This window comes from Haliaeetus albicilla, chromosome 8 (genome assembly GCF_947461875.1).
Source record: "Haliaeetus albicilla chromosome 8, bHalAlb1.1, whole genome shotgun sequence".
In the NCBI taxonomy this organism is placed as follows: Eukaryota; Metazoa; Chordata; class Aves; order Accipitriformes; family Accipitridae; genus Haliaeetus; species Haliaeetus albicilla.
In genome coordinates, this window is record NC_091490.1 from 7,713,182 (window position 1) to 7,735,017 (window position 21,836).

The 21,836-nt window shown below is 39.0% G+C and overlaps 1 protein-coding gene across 3 annotated transcripts in view; it reads left to right on the plus strand.

Annotated features, from left to right (window-relative positions):
* TTC39A (tetratricopeptide repeat domain 39A) overlaps nt 1-21,836 on the plus strand; it is a 47,392-nt gene that overhangs the window by 14,093 nt on the left and 11,463 nt on the right. For 2 of the 3 annotated variants that reach the window (XM_069788760.1, XM_069788759.1), the window contains exons 3-12: nt 5,154-5,285; nt 5,970-6,046; nt 6,541-6,608; nt 9,492-9,556; nt 12,006-12,105; nt 13,196-13,261; nt 19,062-19,170; nt 19,832-19,899; nt 20,030-20,089; nt 20,814-20,975. In XM_069788760.1, coding sequence (XP_069644861.1) covers nt 5,154-5,285; nt 5,970-6,046; nt 6,541-6,608; nt 9,492-9,556; nt 12,006-12,105; nt 13,196-13,261; nt 19,062-19,170; nt 19,832-19,899; nt 20,030-20,089; nt 20,814-20,975 — 907 coding nt within the window. Of the gene's footprint in view, nt 1-5,153; nt 5,286-5,969; nt 6,047-6,540; nt 6,609-9,488; nt 9,557-12,005; nt 12,106-13,195; nt 13,262-19,061; nt 19,171-19,831; nt 19,900-20,029; nt 20,090-20,813; nt 20,976-21,836 lie in introns of those variants that run through there. The other variant, XM_069788761.1, reaches the window with a different exon arrangement.

Here is a 21,836-nt window from a genome sequence, read left to right on the forward strand (position 1 = left end):
TCATGTAGTTGCAAACAGATAATCATGAATTAAAGAGTTGATTCTTGTGAGATGTCCCTTTCCCTTCCCCAAGACAAATGATTAATATTTTAATAATTATCCAGAAGGAAAGCATGACGTAATCACCTGATAGTTTGCTGATGTCAGATCACTTGGGAGAATGGTAAATAATAAAGGTAAATTCATGACACAGAGTAATCTGGATCATTGGATGAGCTGTTAACACATATGTGTTGCTGCCTGCAGTATTATAAGAACAATATGAGAACGATTAATTCTGGGCAGTTGACTTTATTCTGAAAATAGTCTCCAAAAAGCGTTTGGTGTTGTTTGGTGGAATGTTAATTCTAGAATGACTGTGTTTGAAAGGTAAGTTCAATCTTTCGATGTGGGAGTATCTCAGGTAGGTGTGAAGAGATTGTGTTACTGCTCTGCTAGTTACTTGTGAAACACTTATTGGAATAGTGTAGTTCTGTGGTACTTATTTAGTATCACCGGAATTTTTAATGTAAGCCCAATTTACAATAAAAAATGTTATCTTGTATATTTTGATTTTTAAAAACTTTAAAGAGGTTATTAAGGAAAGGAAGACTTTTGTAATGGCTGTCTTCATGGTGTGGTGAAATGTTCTTGCCCTTATAGAACAAAAACAAACATGAGGTTGTTCAGTGGGGTGGAGGACCTTTCTCTGGGAACTGATCTAACAAACATAGTGTGTGATTGTCAAACTGAGAGCCGTGAAAGAGTAAGGGGAAGCACATGGAGGTAGAGCAAAGCTCTAGACAGCATTTGGATAAAGATGGGGCACAGCTCTGCAGAAAGCTTGAGTTAGCTATTGTAAAGAATGTCAAGAACATGAGGAAAGTCATTATTTCTAGGGTTTTTTTCTCTTTTTATGCCTGGAGTCTGGAAGAACACAACTGTTTAGGCTTTGTAAATAAATACATTGCTGCCAAAACATGGCTTAATTGTTGGTTTCACCTCCTAGCTGGAAGACCTTACTAGATTCTGAATGTTGGTGAGTGGCTTAGATCAAAAAGGCTCAGGGGTTCTCTTGTTGAACTGCAGTTTTTTGTCTTCGACCAAACTTAGACCATTCTGGTGGCTTGTGGTAACTAGGGAACCAGGCTGGTGGTTGATTAGAATGGTCTTTTCTAGTTGTAAACTTAATGTTAGTGTGGGGAGTTTTCATAGGAAACAGGTTTTTATTGGAAAACATCAATTCCTAAAACTGGAGAGTTTCTATGGAAGCCCATGCAGTAGGTCTAGCGGGTTGTTTGAATGTTGGGTGGAACTTCTGATTAAAGATGAAGAAAGCCTTCAGGCCCTCTGTGACCACATTCTCCTGATGCAGTTTCGATTTGGGCCTTGATCTCTCGTTCTTGGGTACGACTGGATGAACAGACTGTTGGCTGGTCTGTGGAGGGTCTTTTTCACTCTGTGCTGTTGGATTTGGTTTACTTGTTAGAAGCATCTCGATACTAAATCAGGGTATGGACTTGAACCTGGGGTTTCTGTAACCTGGTGATGCATGTCCTGCCTGCTGGATTACTGTAAAAGGATCCACAAAAAGATTTTGGGCACTGTGTTTTTCACAAAAAATACTAGCCCTTGGGTTAATTCAGAGGTCAAACCAAGCCAAGCTTTTTGCTTTACATACTTCAGCTGGAGGGGAGAGCTGTCACCATCCTCACTTAGGTACTTGTTTTCAAGTAGGAATAAAAGCGATCTCCAATAGCTCTCAAGAAAGAGCAGTGCTGCAAGATGATAATGATCGCACCATAGTTGGAGAACAGGCATGTGGCATAACTCCATAAGTGCCTAAAGATATTACTTATAATCCTCTTATTCAGCCATGTGATACCAACTACAGGGATAAGTCATTAATCAGAATATTAATTGTATTTATGTCATAAAGGCTTGTTAACTCTAACAATGTCCTGGGGAAAGTGCTGCTGAGGAATCAGAAGAAGAAAGAAAAAGCTATCAAGTTTAATTCTGTATCCAGCCATATAAAATGCAGGCTTTAAAACTTCTGGCAATATGTCAGGATGTAACTGGCAACTTTAATTGTATGGTTAGTATAAATAGCATAGATAACTGCTACATGTGGTTGCATTTCTACCTGCCTTCCAGCCCCTGAAAAACAAGAGTAAATTTGAGTGTTGATAAATACCAGTTGACTAATGATAAACATTAATTATTATCTCCTTTAAATATTAGAAGCAAAACAGATTAAACCATTGATTAGGGCAGGGGTGATTTGGTGTCAAAAGCAAATTACTGGAGAGGGAAATCCCTCTTCACCATGTATATGTGAAAAGTATAAATTTTCCTTTTAGTGCAGTGAATTTAATATTTATCTGCTTTGATTTTGAAAGCAAATTTCTAAAATTTTGGAAGGGGACTATTTTAGTGCCTTCTCTGTGCTTTGAATTTGAACCTTTGGAAGGGTTTTATTTTAATAAATATGAGATGAAGTGTGTTTCTCTGCGCCTACTGAGGCTGATGAGTAATCAAATGAACAGGAACACTTCATCAGGCTGGCATTTTATGGTACGTCAATTTTTTTTCTGCTTTACATTATCAGTCTACTGAAAGAATCGTGATGTAGGAGGCCAAGACAGAGCTGCCCTGACTCCACTGGATTTTAAACTAATTTCTCTATTATCTGTCTGTTCTTCTTGCTCATGTTGGAGATGAGATGGATGTTAGCATAGTCTGGGTCTCATAGCGCTTACAGCAGTAAGTGATTTCCCAAAATGGCTTCTCTGCTAGATTGGTTTAGATGTTGGTTAGAGCAGCTGGTTAGGTAACCTGTGGACATGGTGAGAGCAACTCAGAATGAAAGACAGCCACAAAACACAGACTGCAGCGGGGTTTAAAGAAGTACACTGCAAATTTCTTCAGTATAGCCAGCCCGCTGTGTGCCGTGTGTATTGGAAAAAGTAGCCCTTCGTCGTCACTGTGAAGGTTGGCAAGGGAAGCACCAGATATCTGTGTAACGCTATCTGCGTCAACACTAGGTATTATTTTAATCCCTAGATCTCAAAAAATATATATACAAAGAAAGTCAGAATCGTATCATCACTTGGATTTTTCTTTGGTGATTTTATTGCATAATGTAATTGAGAGGGGGTTGCTTTAGATGTAGACAAGATTATTTTTTGGCTCTGGAAAACACTAACCAAACATCAGGGACTCCTGAGGATACTTCAGGGTATTGAGCAAAAGAATAAATGCATAATAGTGTATGGATTGTTAGAAAACTTAAAGGGATCCAAGTCACCACAGTGAGTTATTAGATCATTGATTAATGTAGGATTGTCTTAAGTTATCCTTAAAATGATCTTTCAATTCAATCCAGCTATCAAAACCTGGGGAGGCAAGTGTATTTCCAGGGGAGAAATTAAATGGATTGAGACGCCTTTAAAGTTTGGCTTTTCCCCTTAAAACAAAACCACCGAATCAGGGTGGTTGAGCTTGGAAGGGACCTCTGGAGGTCACCTGCTCAAGCAGGGCCACCTAGACACGGCTGTCCAGGACCATGTCCAGACGGCTTTTGAATATCCCCAAGGATACAGACTCTGCAAGCTCTCTGGACAGCCTGTGCCAGTGCTTGCTCACCCTGATAGTAAAAAAGTGTTTCCTGATGTTCAGACAGACTCTCCTGTGTTTGAGTTTGGGCCCATTGCCTCTGATTCCGTCACTGGGCACCAATGAAAAGAGCCTGGCTCTGTCCTCTTTGCATCCTCCTTTCAGGTATTTCTATAACGTTATAGGAACCCCCTGAGCTTTCTCTTGTCCAGGCAGAACAGTCCCAACTCTCTCAGCCATTCCTCATAGGAGAGATGTTCCAGTCCCTTAATCATCTCACTGCCCTTCGTTAGACTTTCTCGAGTCTGTCCATGTACTGAGGAGGCCAGCACTGGACACCGTACTCCAGGTGTGGATGCACCAGTGCTGAGCGGAGGGGAAGGATCACCTCCCTCCGCCTCTTGGCAGCAACACTGGCACACCACTTTCTTCTCGAAAGAAAAAGAGAATGAAGTGGCTCGTTTTGAGAAACAAACACCCTAAGTACACCTATTGAGAATAGGTGTACTGAGGGTGGAGATTTTGTTGCAAGGATATCCTTGTTTGACTTCAAGTATTTTTGAATATTCCCTGCCATATAGAACTATCTGATCCATTCTAAAAGTGCAAACAGTTGAAATAGCAATTGTTGCTCTTTAGCAGTATTTGTCTAAGTCGTGCTATTTGTCAGGGGTGGATTAGCAAGGTCTACAGAGAGTTTCTGTGGCAAGAATTCATATGAGCTTGCCCTTCAACATATTTCCCAAGTTGTCTTTATTGGACCTCTACACTTGAAGATATTTTGATTAATTTGCAGAGGATTATACCATACATAGATACTGGCTGAACGCTGTAAATGTGTGCAATATATAAACCCTTCTTGACAGAGGAAAGGTTCTGGTAATGGCTGCATGTAGGAGTTAATTGTTTTCTTTGCACTAATGCCAAAGTTTTTGGCTTTCTGCAAAAGAGTGTCCATCTGAAATCCCATAGAATAATATTTAAGTTGAACAGATTGGGGTGGAAGGCTGGCAGAAGGGGAGAGGATGAAAAAGCTGTAATGTTTGACATAGACTGAAATGTTTCTAGTGGGAAGATCTGTTTGAAGAAGATTCTACTTTGGCCATGGTTATAGTATTGTGTTACTTCATCTCCTCGAGTCTGTCCTGAGTAACTGTCACAAATTAGAAGAATATCTGGATTTATGTCATGTGTTGTAGTATTGGTTAGATAACTCCATTAAAAAAAAAAAAACAACGATGATTCTATCGTCCCTAAATGGTTAGCCATGTGGTTAATTCCTGTGCTTTATATATGTTAAATACCTATCCTCAGCTCAGAATTGGAACATTTTAGCACAGTTATTGAAACTGGAGCTGTAGACATGGTTTCCTGTACAAACCTCAATCTATTAGTGTTTCTTGATTATTTTGCATGTACTTTGTGTTTGATTTCTAGTTAATTAAGACCTTGTTCCCATCAGGTTGATGCATTTCAGGAGTTGGATTTGTATTTGTTTTTTAAAAGTAATAATATAATCAAATCAGCTGTGCTTTGCATCTTGTGTTTTCTTTCAGAACTAAAGATAGTATGTATCATGCCCTAACTTATGCCACCATATTGGAAATGCAAGCTATGATGACATTTGATCCTCAGGACATACTGAATGCAGGAAACACAATGAAGGAAGCTCAAGCCACCTGCCAAAAGTAAGTGTGGAGCAATTCAGTCAATAAGTAGTCCCTACATGGGAAAGTTTTGAAAAACGTACAGGTTAAAAAAGGACATATAATTCCATAGAAATGATAGGAAAACTGAGGTTGGAAGGGACATCAGGAGGTCATCTAGTCCAGCCTTCTGCTCAAAGGAAGGTCAGTTATGAGGCCACATCACACAACTTAGGGTTTTCAGCAGTCTTGAAAAATTCAGTTTACTGCAATATCTGATTTTTCTTATCAATGAGATTTTTGTCATACCTGTAGCCCTGGTTCTGCAACGTCTGGAAGTTATTTACCATTTACAGACAGTGCAGAATCTTCCCATTTGATGATGGTTGTACTGTGGCTAGCTGTCTTTTTGAGTCAGCTATGCACCCACTTCTGTACATACATGTGCACATGCACACACACACACAGTAAATCAAAAAGCCCCCTTATCCCTTTCCTTCATCAAGACAAATTTCCACACATGAAGGGTAAAAGACAGATCCCAGGAGGACCATGTTGACTAAGTTCTGTATGGAATATGCTGAAGTTGCATATGTGGTAAGATGACAGAGGGCTGGTGAACACTAGAGATACCTAGTTAGTGATTGTATGGGTGGCCAGCTGAAAGATACCGTTCTGCGTGGTTGATGCTTCATGTTCAGAATGACCAAACTGACTTTTCTGCAGATTTAGGAAGAAATCTACAGTAGCCGATTCCATCAACAATCTTGTGCATAGACAAAGCCTTGAACACTTTACTGAAGGTAACATTATCTCTAACATGCATAATGGGGTTTTTTTTCTGCAATTTGAACTGTGTAGAATTGTTCACCCAATGCATTTTTGCAGATTGTGAGTTCACTGACAAAATTGCTGATTTGGTATTTGCTGGATCAGTGTTTTGGCAATTGCTGTGTCACCACGCTAAAAATCACTGTTTTTTTGATTGCTGACTCAGCATTTATAAAACCTGCAGGGTAAAGAAACACCTTGAAAGAAGTTTTGAAATGCCTAGAAGGTTCTAGATCCAGGAATTCCTCGAAAGCACCAGAGAATTTCTTGCAAAGTTTCTGTAACTGTGTGTCATTTCTGTTTGGAGTTACTTCGTTAGTGTAGAACTGAAACACTAGAGCAAATTTGGAAAAGATTTTTCTCAGTTTGAGCTTTGTGATCTTATTCTTATATTAATGGGTTAAGTGTTTTTTAATTACTTTTTGTCTGATTGATTTGTTTTCCTCCCCACTCCATGTGACGCTAGAGGAAATCCATGCAGAAATTTGCTATGCTGAATGTTTACTTCAGAGAGCAGCACTCACATTCCTCCAGGTATGGATTCCTGTGTGGCTCTTTGGGCGGGGGAAAAGTACACACCATACAGGTTTCTTTTCTTAAAATTAATGAAATGTTAGAAGACCCTAGTTTGACCTAATTGTGTAAGACTCTCTCATCTGGACTAAATCTGTATTTTATCTGGACTATCTATTGATGAGGTAGTAGAATGTTTTGTTATCCCTCTTGATTATCTAAAAATACTTACCTCAATACACATAGCACTGAGTCCCCTATGACACCCTTCTCCAGTCCCTTTTGGATGTGTGAAATGTAACCGCAGTAAGCACAGATTTTCAAATACTGTGTGTTGAGATATTGGATTTTAAAAAAAAAAGAGAGAGATGGTCATTGAAGCTGTGCTATGCTGGAATGCACGCAGGATTTTTTGTTTCAGTCAGGCTGGTGTTTGCTTTCCCAAAACTGCTTTCTCACTTGTTTGTTCTTGAACAGCTATATGGTCTGCATAGCTATTAGGCTCCACACATGCTTCTTGCTAAACAGTGCTGTCTGTCTTTAAAAGAAGGGGAGCTCTCCCTCTTCTTTGAATTTTATCTCTCTGTACTAATGAAGCTTGATTTGTTTGATGGTTCAACATCAGCAATATTTACTTGGGCTCCAGCTTGCAATTTAAATTTGTTAATCATAGTCGAAATGGCTGATTTTTCTTCTTGACTTGGCTGTACTTGCTGTATGACAGTGGGCCTCTTCATCTATGCAGAGGGGATAAAAAAAGACAGATTCACAAAGGGCTTCTGCTTCTTGGCTTAAAGATGCTGGTAGAGAATGAAATGCAGGTGGGTGATTTTATACTGTTTGGGAGTTGTCAGATGGGCCCTGATTTATGTTGCTTATGATAGTTTATGAACCATGTAACCTTTTTCAGCGATCTGCCATGCCCCTCTGTTAGAAACTATTGCTTCATAGCAAAACCAGTAGTCAGAATAGCTTCTTCTGAAGGTTTTTAGAGTGCTGATGATGGTGACTTTATGGTAAGATGATGGACTTCGAAATGGCCAAGGTGTGGCTACTTATTTCCATGATCCTTTGGGATGACTAGCCTCTAGCACTGGGGACAGGTTGGGTGATATCTGAAGCTGTGGAAGCAAGGCTTTTCAGAATTTCTCCATTGTGCCTGTAAGAATTAAGCACTATTTTCACAGTTACCTGTTTTTTAAAACGTTTATAGAGACATGAGAGATTTAAGAGTAAGAAGATAATTTCTTGTCCTCTTCTGCATAAAGAATGTCTGTCTATTTACTTCCTCTTCTATTCTGTCTTTAATTTTTCATGAACACATGAACTGGTTTTAAGAATTAAGCAAAGACACTTGGTTCCAACAGCTATTGAAGTGGGTTAGTTTTGATGCTTAATGTAAATGACCAAATCCAGTTGAAAACACATAAAAATTAGTCTCAGGATTTTCAAGGGTTGGACTATTCTCACATTGGTTATCTCTGTTGTTAGTATCATGAGTATTCTGAATTTAAACATTTTAAAACCATCTTCTTTCTTCTTTCCATTTTCCATTCAAAGGGAAATATAACTGAACTTTTACATATGGTTAGGTATGCTGTACCACCCTACCCCCCCCCCCCCCCCCCCCCCCCCCAGTTGCTAATTAAATACTGACTTTTTTCTACAGGACAAAGAAAAACAGTGTCACATTTTTCTGTGGTTATTTTGTTTGCCTGTGATTGGGATTCAAGTCTGTGGGGATATATCATCAGGAATTACATGTTCATTTATGGCATGTAGTTTCCGTCCTCAATTATTATTCTTGATAATGTTGCGTAAGGATGACTGTAAAGGACATAGGCTAGCGGTGGTGTTGCAGGCTGCAGGAGTAAGCCCCTGCCCTTCAGTTCAGGCCATTAGTCTTCCTATACTAGTTCATAGAAAGCAAAGTCTGGAAGAAGTTGAACTGTAACTTTGATTGGATCGAGTTATCTTCCTGACTTACAGGAGGATGGAAAGCTCTTTGAGGCAGGTTCTGTCTTTTTGTTTACATATTGATGAGCACAATTGGGCCCTGTTTCCTTAACAATAACAGTAAAACAACCAAATGTTCATCTAATGTATGCTATTTTCTCCACAATGCTTCATCCAGCCTCTTAAAGTACCATCACAGAAGAATCATCTGCTAAAACACATGTAGTCTTCCTATCCCAGAGTAATAGATATCAAAACAATCCAGAATGACAGATTATATATGATGAGTGAGGCAAGAAACTGCCACCAGAAAGTTATGAGACTAAAGATTTTTGTCTTTGGGTTACAACTGTAAACTAACAGTCCCCCAGATAAACTTTGCTGTATCTTCTCAGTTCATTATAGCTTGTAATGTAACATGGTACCATACTAGTATGGATCTCACAGATACTTGAATATTCAGACCAGAAAGAGCATGTCCTGCATAACTGTACTTATCCTGCTTCCTTTTTAGGATGTGAAACTGTATTCTGTAGACACCTGAGGACAGGCAGGTATTTGTATCTGGTGCTGAGCCAGTAAATGTTCACATCTTAACTGTGCTGAAGGACAAATGAGAGAAAGCTATTTTTTGAAACAGCCACAAATGCATGTACCTTAGGTGCCATTCACTAGTTTAGTCCCTGTTCTTTAATGCAAATTCAGGTGGTCCAAAGGTCACAAGGCCTCAACCAATCACAGAAGGCATCAAAATAAAGTGTATACGTCTGAACAGAGTAAAAATATTTTAATATAGAAAGGAAATCCTAAATCCATGTATTGTTTCTCAGAGACTTATATTGTCTGTGTCATGACGGTTATGTTCAAGGCGTGTGTTCATCTCAAGAAGCCAAAAGCTCTTTATAATGCTTGTAAATTCATATTGCTAATGTGTTTCCTTTCTAACAGGATGAGAATATGGTTAGCTTCATAAAAGGAGGCATCAAAGTCCGAAACAGTTACCAAACATACAGGTAAGTCAGAGTGATGATGTGATTAAGCGTACTCTTTCAGTAAAAAGTGCTGCTGGTCGAATTGTCCAATTCACAAATTAACTAGTATTTTATTTATTGCAGCCTTTATTATGTGCTTTATGTCTATAGCCTTTCTCAGCCCGCACAAATTCCTCCTTTGCATAACAAAGGACATTGATATGGTTGATTTGGATTGTAAAGATAGTGGACCCTAACCCTGTTAACTCCCAAGGCTTGCCTACTTCAAATACTACATCCTTGAAATTATGTCAAAAAATAACTGTTCTAAATGATGTAGTGCTCATTGTGTCTGCATAGCACAATTTGGAGGTCTCACAGTCGTTAGGCATATGAAATGGCATTTCTTTGTAGTTCTAGCTGCAGCCTTTTGGGACATCAAAAACCAGTAGCTGAAGCATGCGTAATTCCGTAATAAATGTGTGAAACTAAAACAAATTAAGAGACAATAAACTGAAGAGCTTGCAGTGGAAAGTATAAATGGCTTCAAACAAAGATTAAACAAAATTACAGGAATTAAGTTTATAGGGGCTAGTTATCATAGTGGAACAGATGCAGTCTCTCCGCGTCATGAAGTCCCTGAACAGTCAATTCCTAGAGGATGCTTTTCCAAGCATATGCCACTGTCTGAGTGAAATATTTGGTTAGCTGGACTCTTAATCTGGTTAAGTATGGCAGTTGTTCTACTCTAAAGGTGCATGCTATTGAAAATGATAAGCAGGGCTGCTTATCTGAACTGACAATAAGCCCATTACTTAGTGTCTATAAGTCAAAAATATCTGCTTAAGCAGATCTCTTTTCATCCAGGAAGTTATGGAGAGCTACTTTCAACATGTGCAAAAGGTTTTGAAGTGCAGTAGTAAATTCTAAAAATTACATTAAAATATACACCATAGGAAGCATACTCAGTTATGCTAAATAAATTAAGATCAGCTCTAGTATATGTAAAAACAAAGGGGTTTTTGTGGTAATAACAACTTGAATAGTACTAAAACATATATTTTAACAAAGAGAAGGTTTGGATGTAAGATTGGCAGTTATGATTTTTGTTCTGTACCTTTGATGTTGGAGGAGATAATTTTTTGCCGTTTTGGTGAGGGCGTTGTGCAACAGGTTAGAGAAAAAATGAAATATAGAAATCAGACTTTATTTGCTTTGGTTGATCAATATTTTTTACAACGTAGTTTCTGATATAAAAAGCCATCTTTCCTTTCCCTTCTGTCAGCAGTACTGCTTGATAATCTGCAACAACAGCAACCCTGAAAAGACAGGAGGAGTAAATGTTGCAAAGATACAATTTTTAAAACTCTCTTTCAGGGAGGAAAGGCTACCATACACTGTAAAAAAAGATGGAATGAATAAAACAATAGTTCAGAATGAAACATTTGCTTATTGTCGTTGAATAAAAAGTATCAGAAAACTTTAATGGTAGGACAGACTTATATGAATAATTTTAAAAGGTGAAAGCTAAATATACAAAATATTTTGTTTTATTTTAGGACTTTAAATTTGGACTCAAAACAGACACAAAAAGTCATGTGTCTAGCAGACACAAAACAGCATACAGTCCAGGTTCTCCGGAAATATACTGAAAGGGAAGGAGATAACAGTGTCCATTATTTGTGTGGGTTGAAGGCGACTCTAAATGCAGGTCCATTGTAAAGGCTGCAATTACAGCGAACAGTCCTGTATCTGTTGGCAACAACCAGCAGATAAAAACATGACAGCCTGAATGCAAGTATGTGGCTATCATAAAACAGTGTTTTTCTTCTCCTAGTAATTAACAAAATAAACTAAAACAATAGTGTGAAAAACACATAACTATAGAAAGCTTGGAGACAAAACAGGTTCAAATCCAGCTGGATTACACAGGGAAGTAAAGGGACACTACAAAGTTGAGATCTATGAGAGTTAGAAAAATAAGTGGAAAGTAATTTTTGGTATACCTGCCCATATCAAAATATTTCTTACAGTTGTCTTTTCCTATATATAACAAAGTGTTCTTTTGAATGAACATGCACAAAAAGGGAATACCTAATCCAGGAATTAGTGAAACTCAAATCAAATTTGCTAATTTAAATTTAACTCTCCTGCACTGCCCCACCATCTCTTTTTGCAGTAGTAAAGATTGGTGTTACCCGCAACAGCCGTTGTCGAAACATTTTCACGCAGAAATGTGGTTGCAAATTGACTTTGTCTTTGACAGGAATTAATCTCCAGAACTTCATATTTTTTAATTGATAGTAATGTGACAGAAATGATTTGTTGATAAATCCAACAAAATGTTGTAGGTGGTGTCTGCCTGGGTGAGGTGACAAATTGACCTTTTTTGAACTACTATGTAGTTCAAGGTAATTGGGTTACTTTCTTATGGAATTGTAATTAATCATTTTATTTAATGACAACGTAACAGGATCTTGTGCATTTTCAGGGAGTTGGACAGTCTCATACAGTCTCCACATTATGTCAAAGGAGAAAACCATCTTCATTTTGAGGGAGGTGTAAAACTTGGAGTTGGAGCATTTAATCTGGTATGTAGCAACAGTTCTTCTCCTGAGCTGAAGTCCTGCAACTTCCTGGAAATGATCTTAACTTAAATACCTGAGAAGTTCCACTGACATCAGTATTAATAATAATACAGTTAAAATTAGGTATGTGCGCTGACACTTGCAGGTTCCCAGTCTCTGGTCTAAGAATGTCAGATAGTAATACACGTTAGAAATAAAGAGACTACTACCCACAACGTGGGCAACACTGCTTTGTGTGTGCAGACCCACTTACACATCCTCGTGGGGAGATTATCAACTGAGAAGTTATCTCATCTCACATGGGCTAAGGGCACGTTCTTTGAGAATATAGCTGAGTGCCTGTGCCCAGCTTCCAGTAAGGGTGTTCATTAGCCAAGTGACCAATATTTGGGAGGTTCTTGGAGGGGAAGGTGTTACAGTCTCATGAGAAGGGACCCATGGGGATGGGGGCCAGGAGAAGCCTTGTACAGAAGCAGCAGTTGCCTGTGCTTGTTGACTTCCATTTACTGTTTAACTGGCACTTGGGAAGCAACCGGGGACTTGGCCGTCAGCAGGGCAGTTGGTGGCCTGGGGTCCTTCTGAGGCCACTGTTGGCTGCTGTTGCTTGTGTTCTGGTCAGAAAGTGGGAGGTCAAATGGTACAGGACAGTTCCTGGTATGTCAGAGAGGCGTTGACCCAGAGATTTGTTCAGACGATGGGCTGCAGAAAGTGCCTGGTGCTTCCCCTTGCTCGCATTACTTTGCGTGAGTCTGGCACATGCTCAGATGTTAGATTTACTGCACAAAGAACAAATACGTACTGTGTGGTACGCACCCAATATTTCTGAAACATCCAAGAAGTACTAGAGTTACTAAGCATGTGCTGTGTAAACATATTTCTATGCAGGGAATCCTGGAGACACAGGGTCCCTATATTAAACAGATATTTCTGTTTAAATTGTATGTAAAATATAGCAGGTGTATACATTTACCCAGAAAATCGTCAGACATATGAAGATGTTTTTAGTGATTATTTCTTGTGTTTGGAAAAATTGTAGGAGGCAGCTGGTAGCTGAGAGGCAGAAAGTCTATTACTGTTGCATTTCTTTCTATAGACATTGTCCATGTTTCCCGCACGGATTCTGAGATTACTGGAGTTTGTTGGATTTTCCGGAAACAAGGTAAATGTGAACTAAATATTATTGGTACGTTCCCCTCGCTCTTCAAAAATGGAGGCAGGAGTTTCTCCTTCTTCCTCACATTATTTGTAACCCCTGGAAACACTGACTGGTATCACACATGTGCACTGTTGGCACTGATGCTTTCGTGCAGCTCAGTTTTCCTTTATACTTTTGTCTGAACTATTACACTTCAAAGATTGTGTTACCATTGTTCAATGATGATACAGCTGTGAAACGTGATAAAAAGACAATGGCTAATACATTGATGTTGACATATTTAGTTTTTTAGTTACTGGTCTTTTGATGTATGCTTGTGCTTAGAAATCCATGGCCAAAAGTGCATTCTTAGCCTTTAATATATTAGCTTACTTGATAGTTACTGTCATTATGGTATCTGAATGTCCCTGACAGGTTCCTGCATTACATCCAGTTGGGAAAAAACATATCCAATTTCATTTCTGGTTTGTTTTTTTTTTTCTCCATGTCTTTAATAGCAACTTATAACTTGAGTGTGGCACCTAAATTCTTTTTGCCTAAAGGAGTAAGTGCTTTTTTGCCTGGAGAGTAACCAGTCTGACTACGTTGTTTGTGCACACAGTTTAAGGACAGAAGTTAGTAATGAAGCACCAGTAAACTTGCATGAACCTGAGTAATTCTGCAGGTCAGATGCACAGAAAGTGCTGTGTTAGAATTTTTTTGGATTTGTTGTTTCAAAATAGGATACTAAATTGATGGGAGTGTCTTGGCCTTGATACCTTGTACCTGCCCTTGTCTCTTGTTCTACCAGCAGAATATGAGATTCGCGCAAAGTTGGGTTCCTGGATTAAGAAAACATGGTCCTTTAACCTAAACCATTAGTCACATTTATTTCATAAATGCTGGGTAAGGTAAATGTTTGATGTCCTGCAGACACAACAAAAGCTATATGAACAAGTTAAAACTTAACTCTTTCTTAATGCTTTCTATTTACAAAACAAGTTTCAAGGAGAAAAGTGATTCCTTAATCAGAGCTGCAACCTTAAGTGACAGGTGGATGAGTGTCATCACCATTTTATTAGTTTACAGGAAGGATCTTAGATCTGAAAATAAAATGTCTAGTTTAAAAGCAAGGAGCTTTTGGCAGAGCATGGATTAGAACTTGGAAATTTCCAGGAGCTGACCAGGACCTGTTTCACAAGCAGTAGAGGCAAAAATCAAATAGTTCTAACTGTCAGTTATGAAAACAAAGAGCATCTAAAGCAAAATATTCTCCTAGAAATGTAAGGGCAATTCACATACCAGGAGAATTCTGAGAATATTTTGCTCAACAACTCAACACTATTACTGCAGATGAAAGTTGTCCCTCTATCTGAATTTCTGTTGTTTTCTTTTGGCCCTGGGATTTCTTGTATGGCCATCAGTGGGCTGATATTTGTGGTGATGAGTCAAGCTCCTGTTCCAGTTTTTTAATAACTCACTGAAGCATGACCTATATTACCATAAATGTAAGCAAAAAACTGCTGCCTGCACACCATGAAAAAGGAGTATTTTAAACATGTTGATCAAAGTTCATTGGTGGTCATTTATTTTAACATCCTAAAAAAGTGTTTCTGCATTTAACATTTGTGAGTCAGGTGCCTAAAGCCAAAAGCAAAATTGCAGTTGCATTTGCAATCCTTTCCAGTGGTGGTTTTCCAAAACTTGCAAGAGGAAGCTGTCCCATGCAGGACAGACAAGAGTCTAGAAGGTGAAAGAAAAAGTGACAGAGGAGGAGAGGGCAAGTTTGTCATGTGCGGCATCCCATCCAGAAGAAAGGATACATCTGTATTTGATCTTGCAGTCTTTTCCATTAAATGCTCATGGCGAGCATCAGATTGTGCAAGACAAAAGAGCCATGGTTAGTGCCTTGAGCTGTTTACGTTACCTGAGAGAGCTACAGTGCACTGGAGGACAGCTTGCTTTTGGTGTGGGTCATGTGTTTATTAAAACTGGATATAAAATTGCATTACGTTATCTTCCACAATATTAATCTGCCTTGAAGCCAGCAGATTTGCCCGTAGGGACTCTTCTTGCCTCTCAGACATGTCGTGTCTGATAGTAAATGAGGGCATGCCCAAAGCTCCATTAAGTCCTAAGCCATTTGTGGGCACTGCGGACAACTTGATCAACTTAACAGCAGTCTGGAGTCTCAAAATAGTAGGTAGGATAAGATCAAGAAAGTATAAAAGTTGCTTGAGGCCACGTTTGTTCCCTTGCAGTCCAAGATGTGCGTGTTGTGCCCTTCTCACTGTTCAAGCTCCTTTCCCCTCTGTCATTGGTCAAAATAAGGGCTTTTTTGTGTTTAATGGCATAGGCCCTGCATTTGGGCATTGAGGTTCAATACAGTTTTGCCCAATTTAGTGAGAATTTTTTTGTGGGCAGAGGTATGTATTACACACTGTCAAGTACGCTGTGCTGGGGAGGCATCCCTTCCTTGCTCACTGGGCAGTACATAGGGTATGCGTCCCTTCTGGACTTTTTGTGTTTAATGATAACTAACTTCTGATGTGAGATCAGAGGAGTCCTTGCACTATCTTCCATATAAGCATTGAACTCTTCTTACTGACTCTTCTTGCCAGGTCTCAGGCTAATATTTACTCTTGTTCTTATTTTATAGACAATTACAAATACTGTGCTGCTAAACACTAGAAAAGTTTGTCTTGAGTCTACCGTATGTTAAGTGCAATCTGGCAGGGGGTCAGATGACACCATGATTTCCAGGGAAGGCAGGAAAACTTTCACGTAGAACCAATTTCTTTCAAATTATACTTTTTGATGTGGGAGGACATTTTTCCCAAAGCAGCTGAGCTGAAGAATGGTTTTGATGCGTCAATTTGTAATAAATTGAATTCCAGTTTCCAACTAAGCATCTTTTTGAATGGCGTTTTGGTGTCTTCTGCAAATTTTAATTGAAGGTTAAATCTAAAATTATTTAATGGGACACATTCAAATGCCCTGTCTACCAGTTCAATTAGTCAGTTCTTTGTAAAAGCTGTTAGTAGTATCCATGCTCCTTGCTAAGGCTGCAGTAATGTGGTCAGGTCATGGGACGTGAACGATGACCTTGCTTTGCTTTCATTGTCGAGATCCCGAATTAAAAGAGAGTGATTTAAAAATATCATTCAAGAGCTTTTGCATCAGGAAAGTAGATGGGTTTTAGTCAGTGACAGCTGAAATAAATATGAAACAGTCTCAATGTTGTCTGATAATGGTTTTGAGCATTGTCCTCGTTTTTCCTGCATTTGCTGTGGGAATCCCCACTGCTCTTGTGGGGAGTCCTGAATGACAGAGCATTGGATGTCTTGGGACAAGGATCGAATCAATGAGATACTGATGTAATATAATGTAGTGACAGTCTTGGGAATTAAGAGATCGTAGGATGTTATGAGCAACTTGCACAGAAAGGTGGGAGGTACCGTATTGGATCAGATTTGTCTCTAAGAAGTGTCATTGCTCTGCATTATACCTTATGCCCTTCAGAGTAACTTACATTTTGTGCGAAAACAAAACCTAAATGTGTTAATGTCATTTAAGCATTTTGGAGAAATGACGAGTGCTTATTGCCTTGACATCTGTTTTATATTGTAGCAGTATGCCCTGTAATAGACTTTGGAAGCTCATTCCTGGTGTTCTGGAATTGCTCATATCACCTGTGGCATAGGTGTGGGAGATATTTGTGGGTTATTTATGGTTAGAAGGTGTGTCCTAACAATTAAATATAATATACTCACTTAGTGACTGGTACCAGTGAGTGTAGTTTGTTTACAGAGTTTCTCCTTAGGCTCAGGTAGTAGCTGCTTGTGATTTGGTTCCAAGATCCTCAGTTTGATCCCCAGTGAGGATTACGCGGGGGTATTGTCCAACTCATGACACCTCACTTAGCTGATTAGCTGTGGGTGTGGGTTGCATTCCTTGCCCGTACAGATGATAACTTTGTGTTTGGCTGTATTAAAATACATTTCTGAGGCTAAAATAAATAAGTGAGATCAACTTGACGAATGATTAAGTTATTCTATATGACTAATAAAATTTGTTTCTGTATCATTCTTAGTGCTATTCACAAATGTGATCAGCATTCACTTTATATGTATTTTTATATTATATGGAAGATGTCAAACACTGTAAGGCCTAGTACTGATGTCAGTAAAGGCTCAGTGAAATATCCAGCCTGAAGATTTTTCACTTCAAAGAAACGTACTTTGGAAATCTACTTTGGAATTTTTTTCTGCCAAAATTCATTCTGCAGAATGTTTCGTCTTACTTCTACTTCCCAGTGCTATAGCGCTACTTTGTTTTTTAAATCCAAATATTTGTGGTTTTCAGCTGGGCAGTTTAAAGAAGATGAATATATCATATTTTGTTACTTATCTGTATCAGTTAAACTTTTGCTCTCAGCAGAAAAATGAAGTTGACTTTATTTTGCTGAGTGCTTGGTTTCCATTAAGTCATTGATTTTAAGTAATGATTTTACTATCTTTTAGTTTCTTCTGAAGTGATATGCAAGTCAGTATTTTCATTATTTTGTCCAGGCTAGGTGTTATACTAATGGACCTGCAAATATGCGTGTTAATGGTACCTTTCCCTATAACAGTAATTAATATAATAAATCAAGATTTTTTTTGAAAACACAAAATAACTGTATTTGTGTGAAAACACTTAACCATACTACTTAACTGAAAAAGTACATGTATGATGAAAACTAGAATATGATTACAGGCTTCAGGGTTTACACAGTAAGTGGTAAAGGTGAGGTAGCGTAACGCCCCTCTGTCGGCAAGGACACACAAAAGATGAAAATCTGTGTTGAGATCATGCTCTGAGTGCTCACTCTGATACCTTCCACAGTGGCTCAACAGGCGTCCCTCAGGGTCCCTGTTTATAGCGTAGCTGGTTTGAAAGGATGTCCTTATAGTCACATACATCGTGTTCCAGTAACTTTCCATTGCAGTCATAGTGTAACTTTTAAACAGAATTTTCCCCAGCACATGGTGGACGTCTTACTGTGCATATTTACTAGTAGGTAGATCTCATGTTTAATACATTTGCATATTTATATTCTTGCTGTTGATATCATGGAACCAGTCCTAGAATGGGCTGCTAAATGCTGTTGCCTCAGGAGCTTGAATCCTTAAAGTTGGTTATCCATCATGCTGTCACTGAATATGAATACAGCATTATACTGGATTGCTTTAGTTCTTCCCAAAGGGAACAGAAATATTCTTCTTTTCATCATACTTTTACACTGGTGGTAGTGGGCCAATGTCATTGCAAAGTTCCTTTTGTTCTTAGCATACTTAAAAAAGTCATTTTGCCCTGTCATGTTTTGCCCTGCTAGTTGCAGATTTTTTTTTTCTTGATATCTTTAACTTGCTCATGCAGTGAGTAACAACAAACATGGATACACTGCACAATGGCGATATGTGTTGTTTGCCTTGCATCTCAAAACGCAGTGGTTTTTGTTTCTGGAATGCTGTTTAGCAGCTCTTGGATGATGGTGATAAGTTGTCTCACATTCTCTTATGTTAACCATGTAATACATCCCAAGTTGCTGCTCTGTCATCAGATGTTTTCCAGGCTAAGAAGTAACTCCATGAAAAACTGTTAGATAACTTCATATGTGTATTTTTTATCTTTCATTGCTATGTAAGCAGTGTATGTCAGTGCATTTTGGGAATTTGGTGAGCGAACAATCTATGGATGACACTGCAGAAGTTAACAAACTAGCAAAACACAGCTTTGGTTCTTTTCCAATACTTGGTCCTCCTCACCTCTGTTTGCACAGGAGCATGGTCTGCTGCAGCTGCAAGAAGGAGCATCATCATACAGCTTTAGGTCGGTGCTGTGTACCATGCTGTTGCTTTGCTATCATACTTTCATGACCTTTGTGTTAGGTAAGATTGTTTATAATAACTCTTGGATTTGATTAGTTCTTGTGGGACACAGGGGAAAAAGATGATTCCATCACCTGTTTGTTGGTGAATTGTTTGTTTGTGACCAGATTAAATGTAACTAATTTGTGGGTAATTTTACAATAGTGATCATAACTGAAGAGAGTGTCTTAATCTTCAAGCTGGACGTTTGTTTAACACACAAGAAGGGAGACGATGGGGATAGCAAAGGAAGTTGTGAGAACTAAATGTGTCTTCAGTAGTCAGGTGCATTATTTGGTAGGTTAAAATAATGGCTGTAAGTGGTGACTTCCTGAATGTTTTGTTAGTGTTTATATGTCGTCCCTGACTTTTTTGGGAGGTGATAGCTTCCCGCTGAGAGATACTTCCCTGTTATCTCCTGCTAAAGCATTCCACAAAATGTGTTTGTCTACGCATAAGTGAGTTTTCAAGTCAGTAAGCACAATGTTGTTCAGGTCTTCCTGCTTGCTGGCTTAGTGCAACACCAACCTGTATTTATGCCTTACTTATCAGAGAGGGGAACTTACATATTGGTCAGATGAGGATGGCTAATGAGTACCTTGCATTCCTGGTTTGGGTGTTGTTTTTTTTTTCTTTTTTCTTTTCTTACTATTTTAGTCACTTGCATTTTTATCCATTCTAGGGACAGGAAAAGGGAACGTTGAGGAGGCAGAAAGACTACTTAAGCCTTACTTGGCTCGCTATCCAAAGGTAAAATGAATCATAATTTAGTTTGGTATGATCGTTTAATGTTTTCTTGCCCAGTAACAAAGATCTAGACTGTATGGTCAGCTTGAAAACTATTATAGAATACTTGTATTTTTATTATTATTTATTACAGGGAGCCATATTCCTGTTTTTTGCAGGCAGGATAGAAACACTAAAGGGTAATATTGATGCGGTAAGTAATCCTTTTGCTCTTGGGAAAGTAAGTTTCAAAAGCTTTAGAAAAACTCCTCCAGGAACAATGTTTCATTTTTGGCTAATGCTTCCTGTGGCTTTAGCCTATATTTAATTTATAGTTTATGAATTACAAATAGGAATTCTGAAAACTATTTTGACTAGCTTGTTTGACCAGCTCATTTTGCTACTCTTCTCAATTTCTGGTGATAATCTATTCTGCCACTGTTAATAACACAGTTTTCTCATTGTCTTTTGCCTTCAGTCTGAGTGAGAGTCATACAAGACTCGAAAGAATTAGGGAGGTGATAATGTGTGTCCAAAATACTCTGAGACAGAGTATCAGCTGGCGTGCAGTGCAGTAGCTCCCTTGAAGTCTTTGGAGCTGCAACATGAAATGTCAGCTGAGCATCTGTCCTCTGACTTTAGTTTCCTAATTTCCCCAGACACAAACATTCATTTTGCCTGGGCTTAGAACTTAATATAGCTTCCAGGAATGGGGAGTTCTGTGGCAGGGGTAAGCTTGCTAACACCAGGATGACTGTGGAGCCAAGAATCTCTTGTGTGAAGCCAACAGACCTGATTTTGGGTAATACTGGGCTGTTAATAATTTGGAAGTTGCAGGAGCTATGAGGGCAGATCATGAAGCCTCAGTGTCTATTACAGCACTGGTGTATGTGCATTTCCACATGATTAAGGCAGTGTTTGGAAATCTCTGTGTTCAGGCGGTTGATAGGTATGAAGAATGTTGCGAGGCTCAGCAATATTGGAAGCAGTTTCATCATATGTGTTACTGGGAGCTCATGTGGTGCTTCACCTACAAGCGGCAGTGGAAGATGGCTTTCTTTTATGCAGACCTGCTAAGCAAAGAAAACACTTGGTCAAAGGTAAGTTAAGCCAACGGGAGGGCGGAGAGCGCTGTAGTATCTATTAACTTTCCATCAGATTGAGTTGACTTTTTGTAGCTTTGAAGCTTTTGTAGCTTTGAAGATGAAGATTGTAAAACAAAACCTGGTCTGCCACGGTTCTTACAGAACAATGTGAATTGCCAACATTCAAATCTGAACAGATTGTGGGCAAACAGAAATCTTTTGGGCCTGACTTGTAGATGAAGAACAGCTTGTTAAAGATGTTCTGCTGTGTATTGACTGGTTGTGTCATCAAGACATTGCAATTAATGGCGCAAGTTGCCATTCCTTTCATTACCTTATGGCTATAAGCTCTTTTGGTGATGAGTGACGCTAGCCATGATGGTGCCTCCAGGATAATAAATATAATTAGAAGAGGCACCTTGCCCTGTGCATCTGAAGGGGAGAAGGTCTTCCATCCAGAACCCTGGTAGCTTTCTTCCCTTTGTCTTTCCCTGAGCCCCAGGGAAATCTGTCAGAGGAATTAAGTCTGGCTGGGGGCGGGTGGTGTGGTTGACTGGAGGTTTGTTTCTTCTTAATGTGATCAGACTATGTGTGGGGGGAGGGTATCTCTGTCTGTTTTTTCTGCTACACATTGTATGTATTGGCCAAGTGGAACCAAAATCAACTCGAGGTCCAAGCAGCCAGGTGAGAGCAACTCTCTCAGTGCTCCCACTTGGGTGAAAACTGCAGTATGGACTCCCTGTGCCTCTTGGGATTCCAGCAACGCGTTCAGCCGGGTGCATTAGTCTGAATAGCTCCCACAGAACTCACACAGCCAGGGGTGCACCACCTGGCTTAAAAGCTTTAATATCCTGAAATGCTGCAGGATTAGTATTA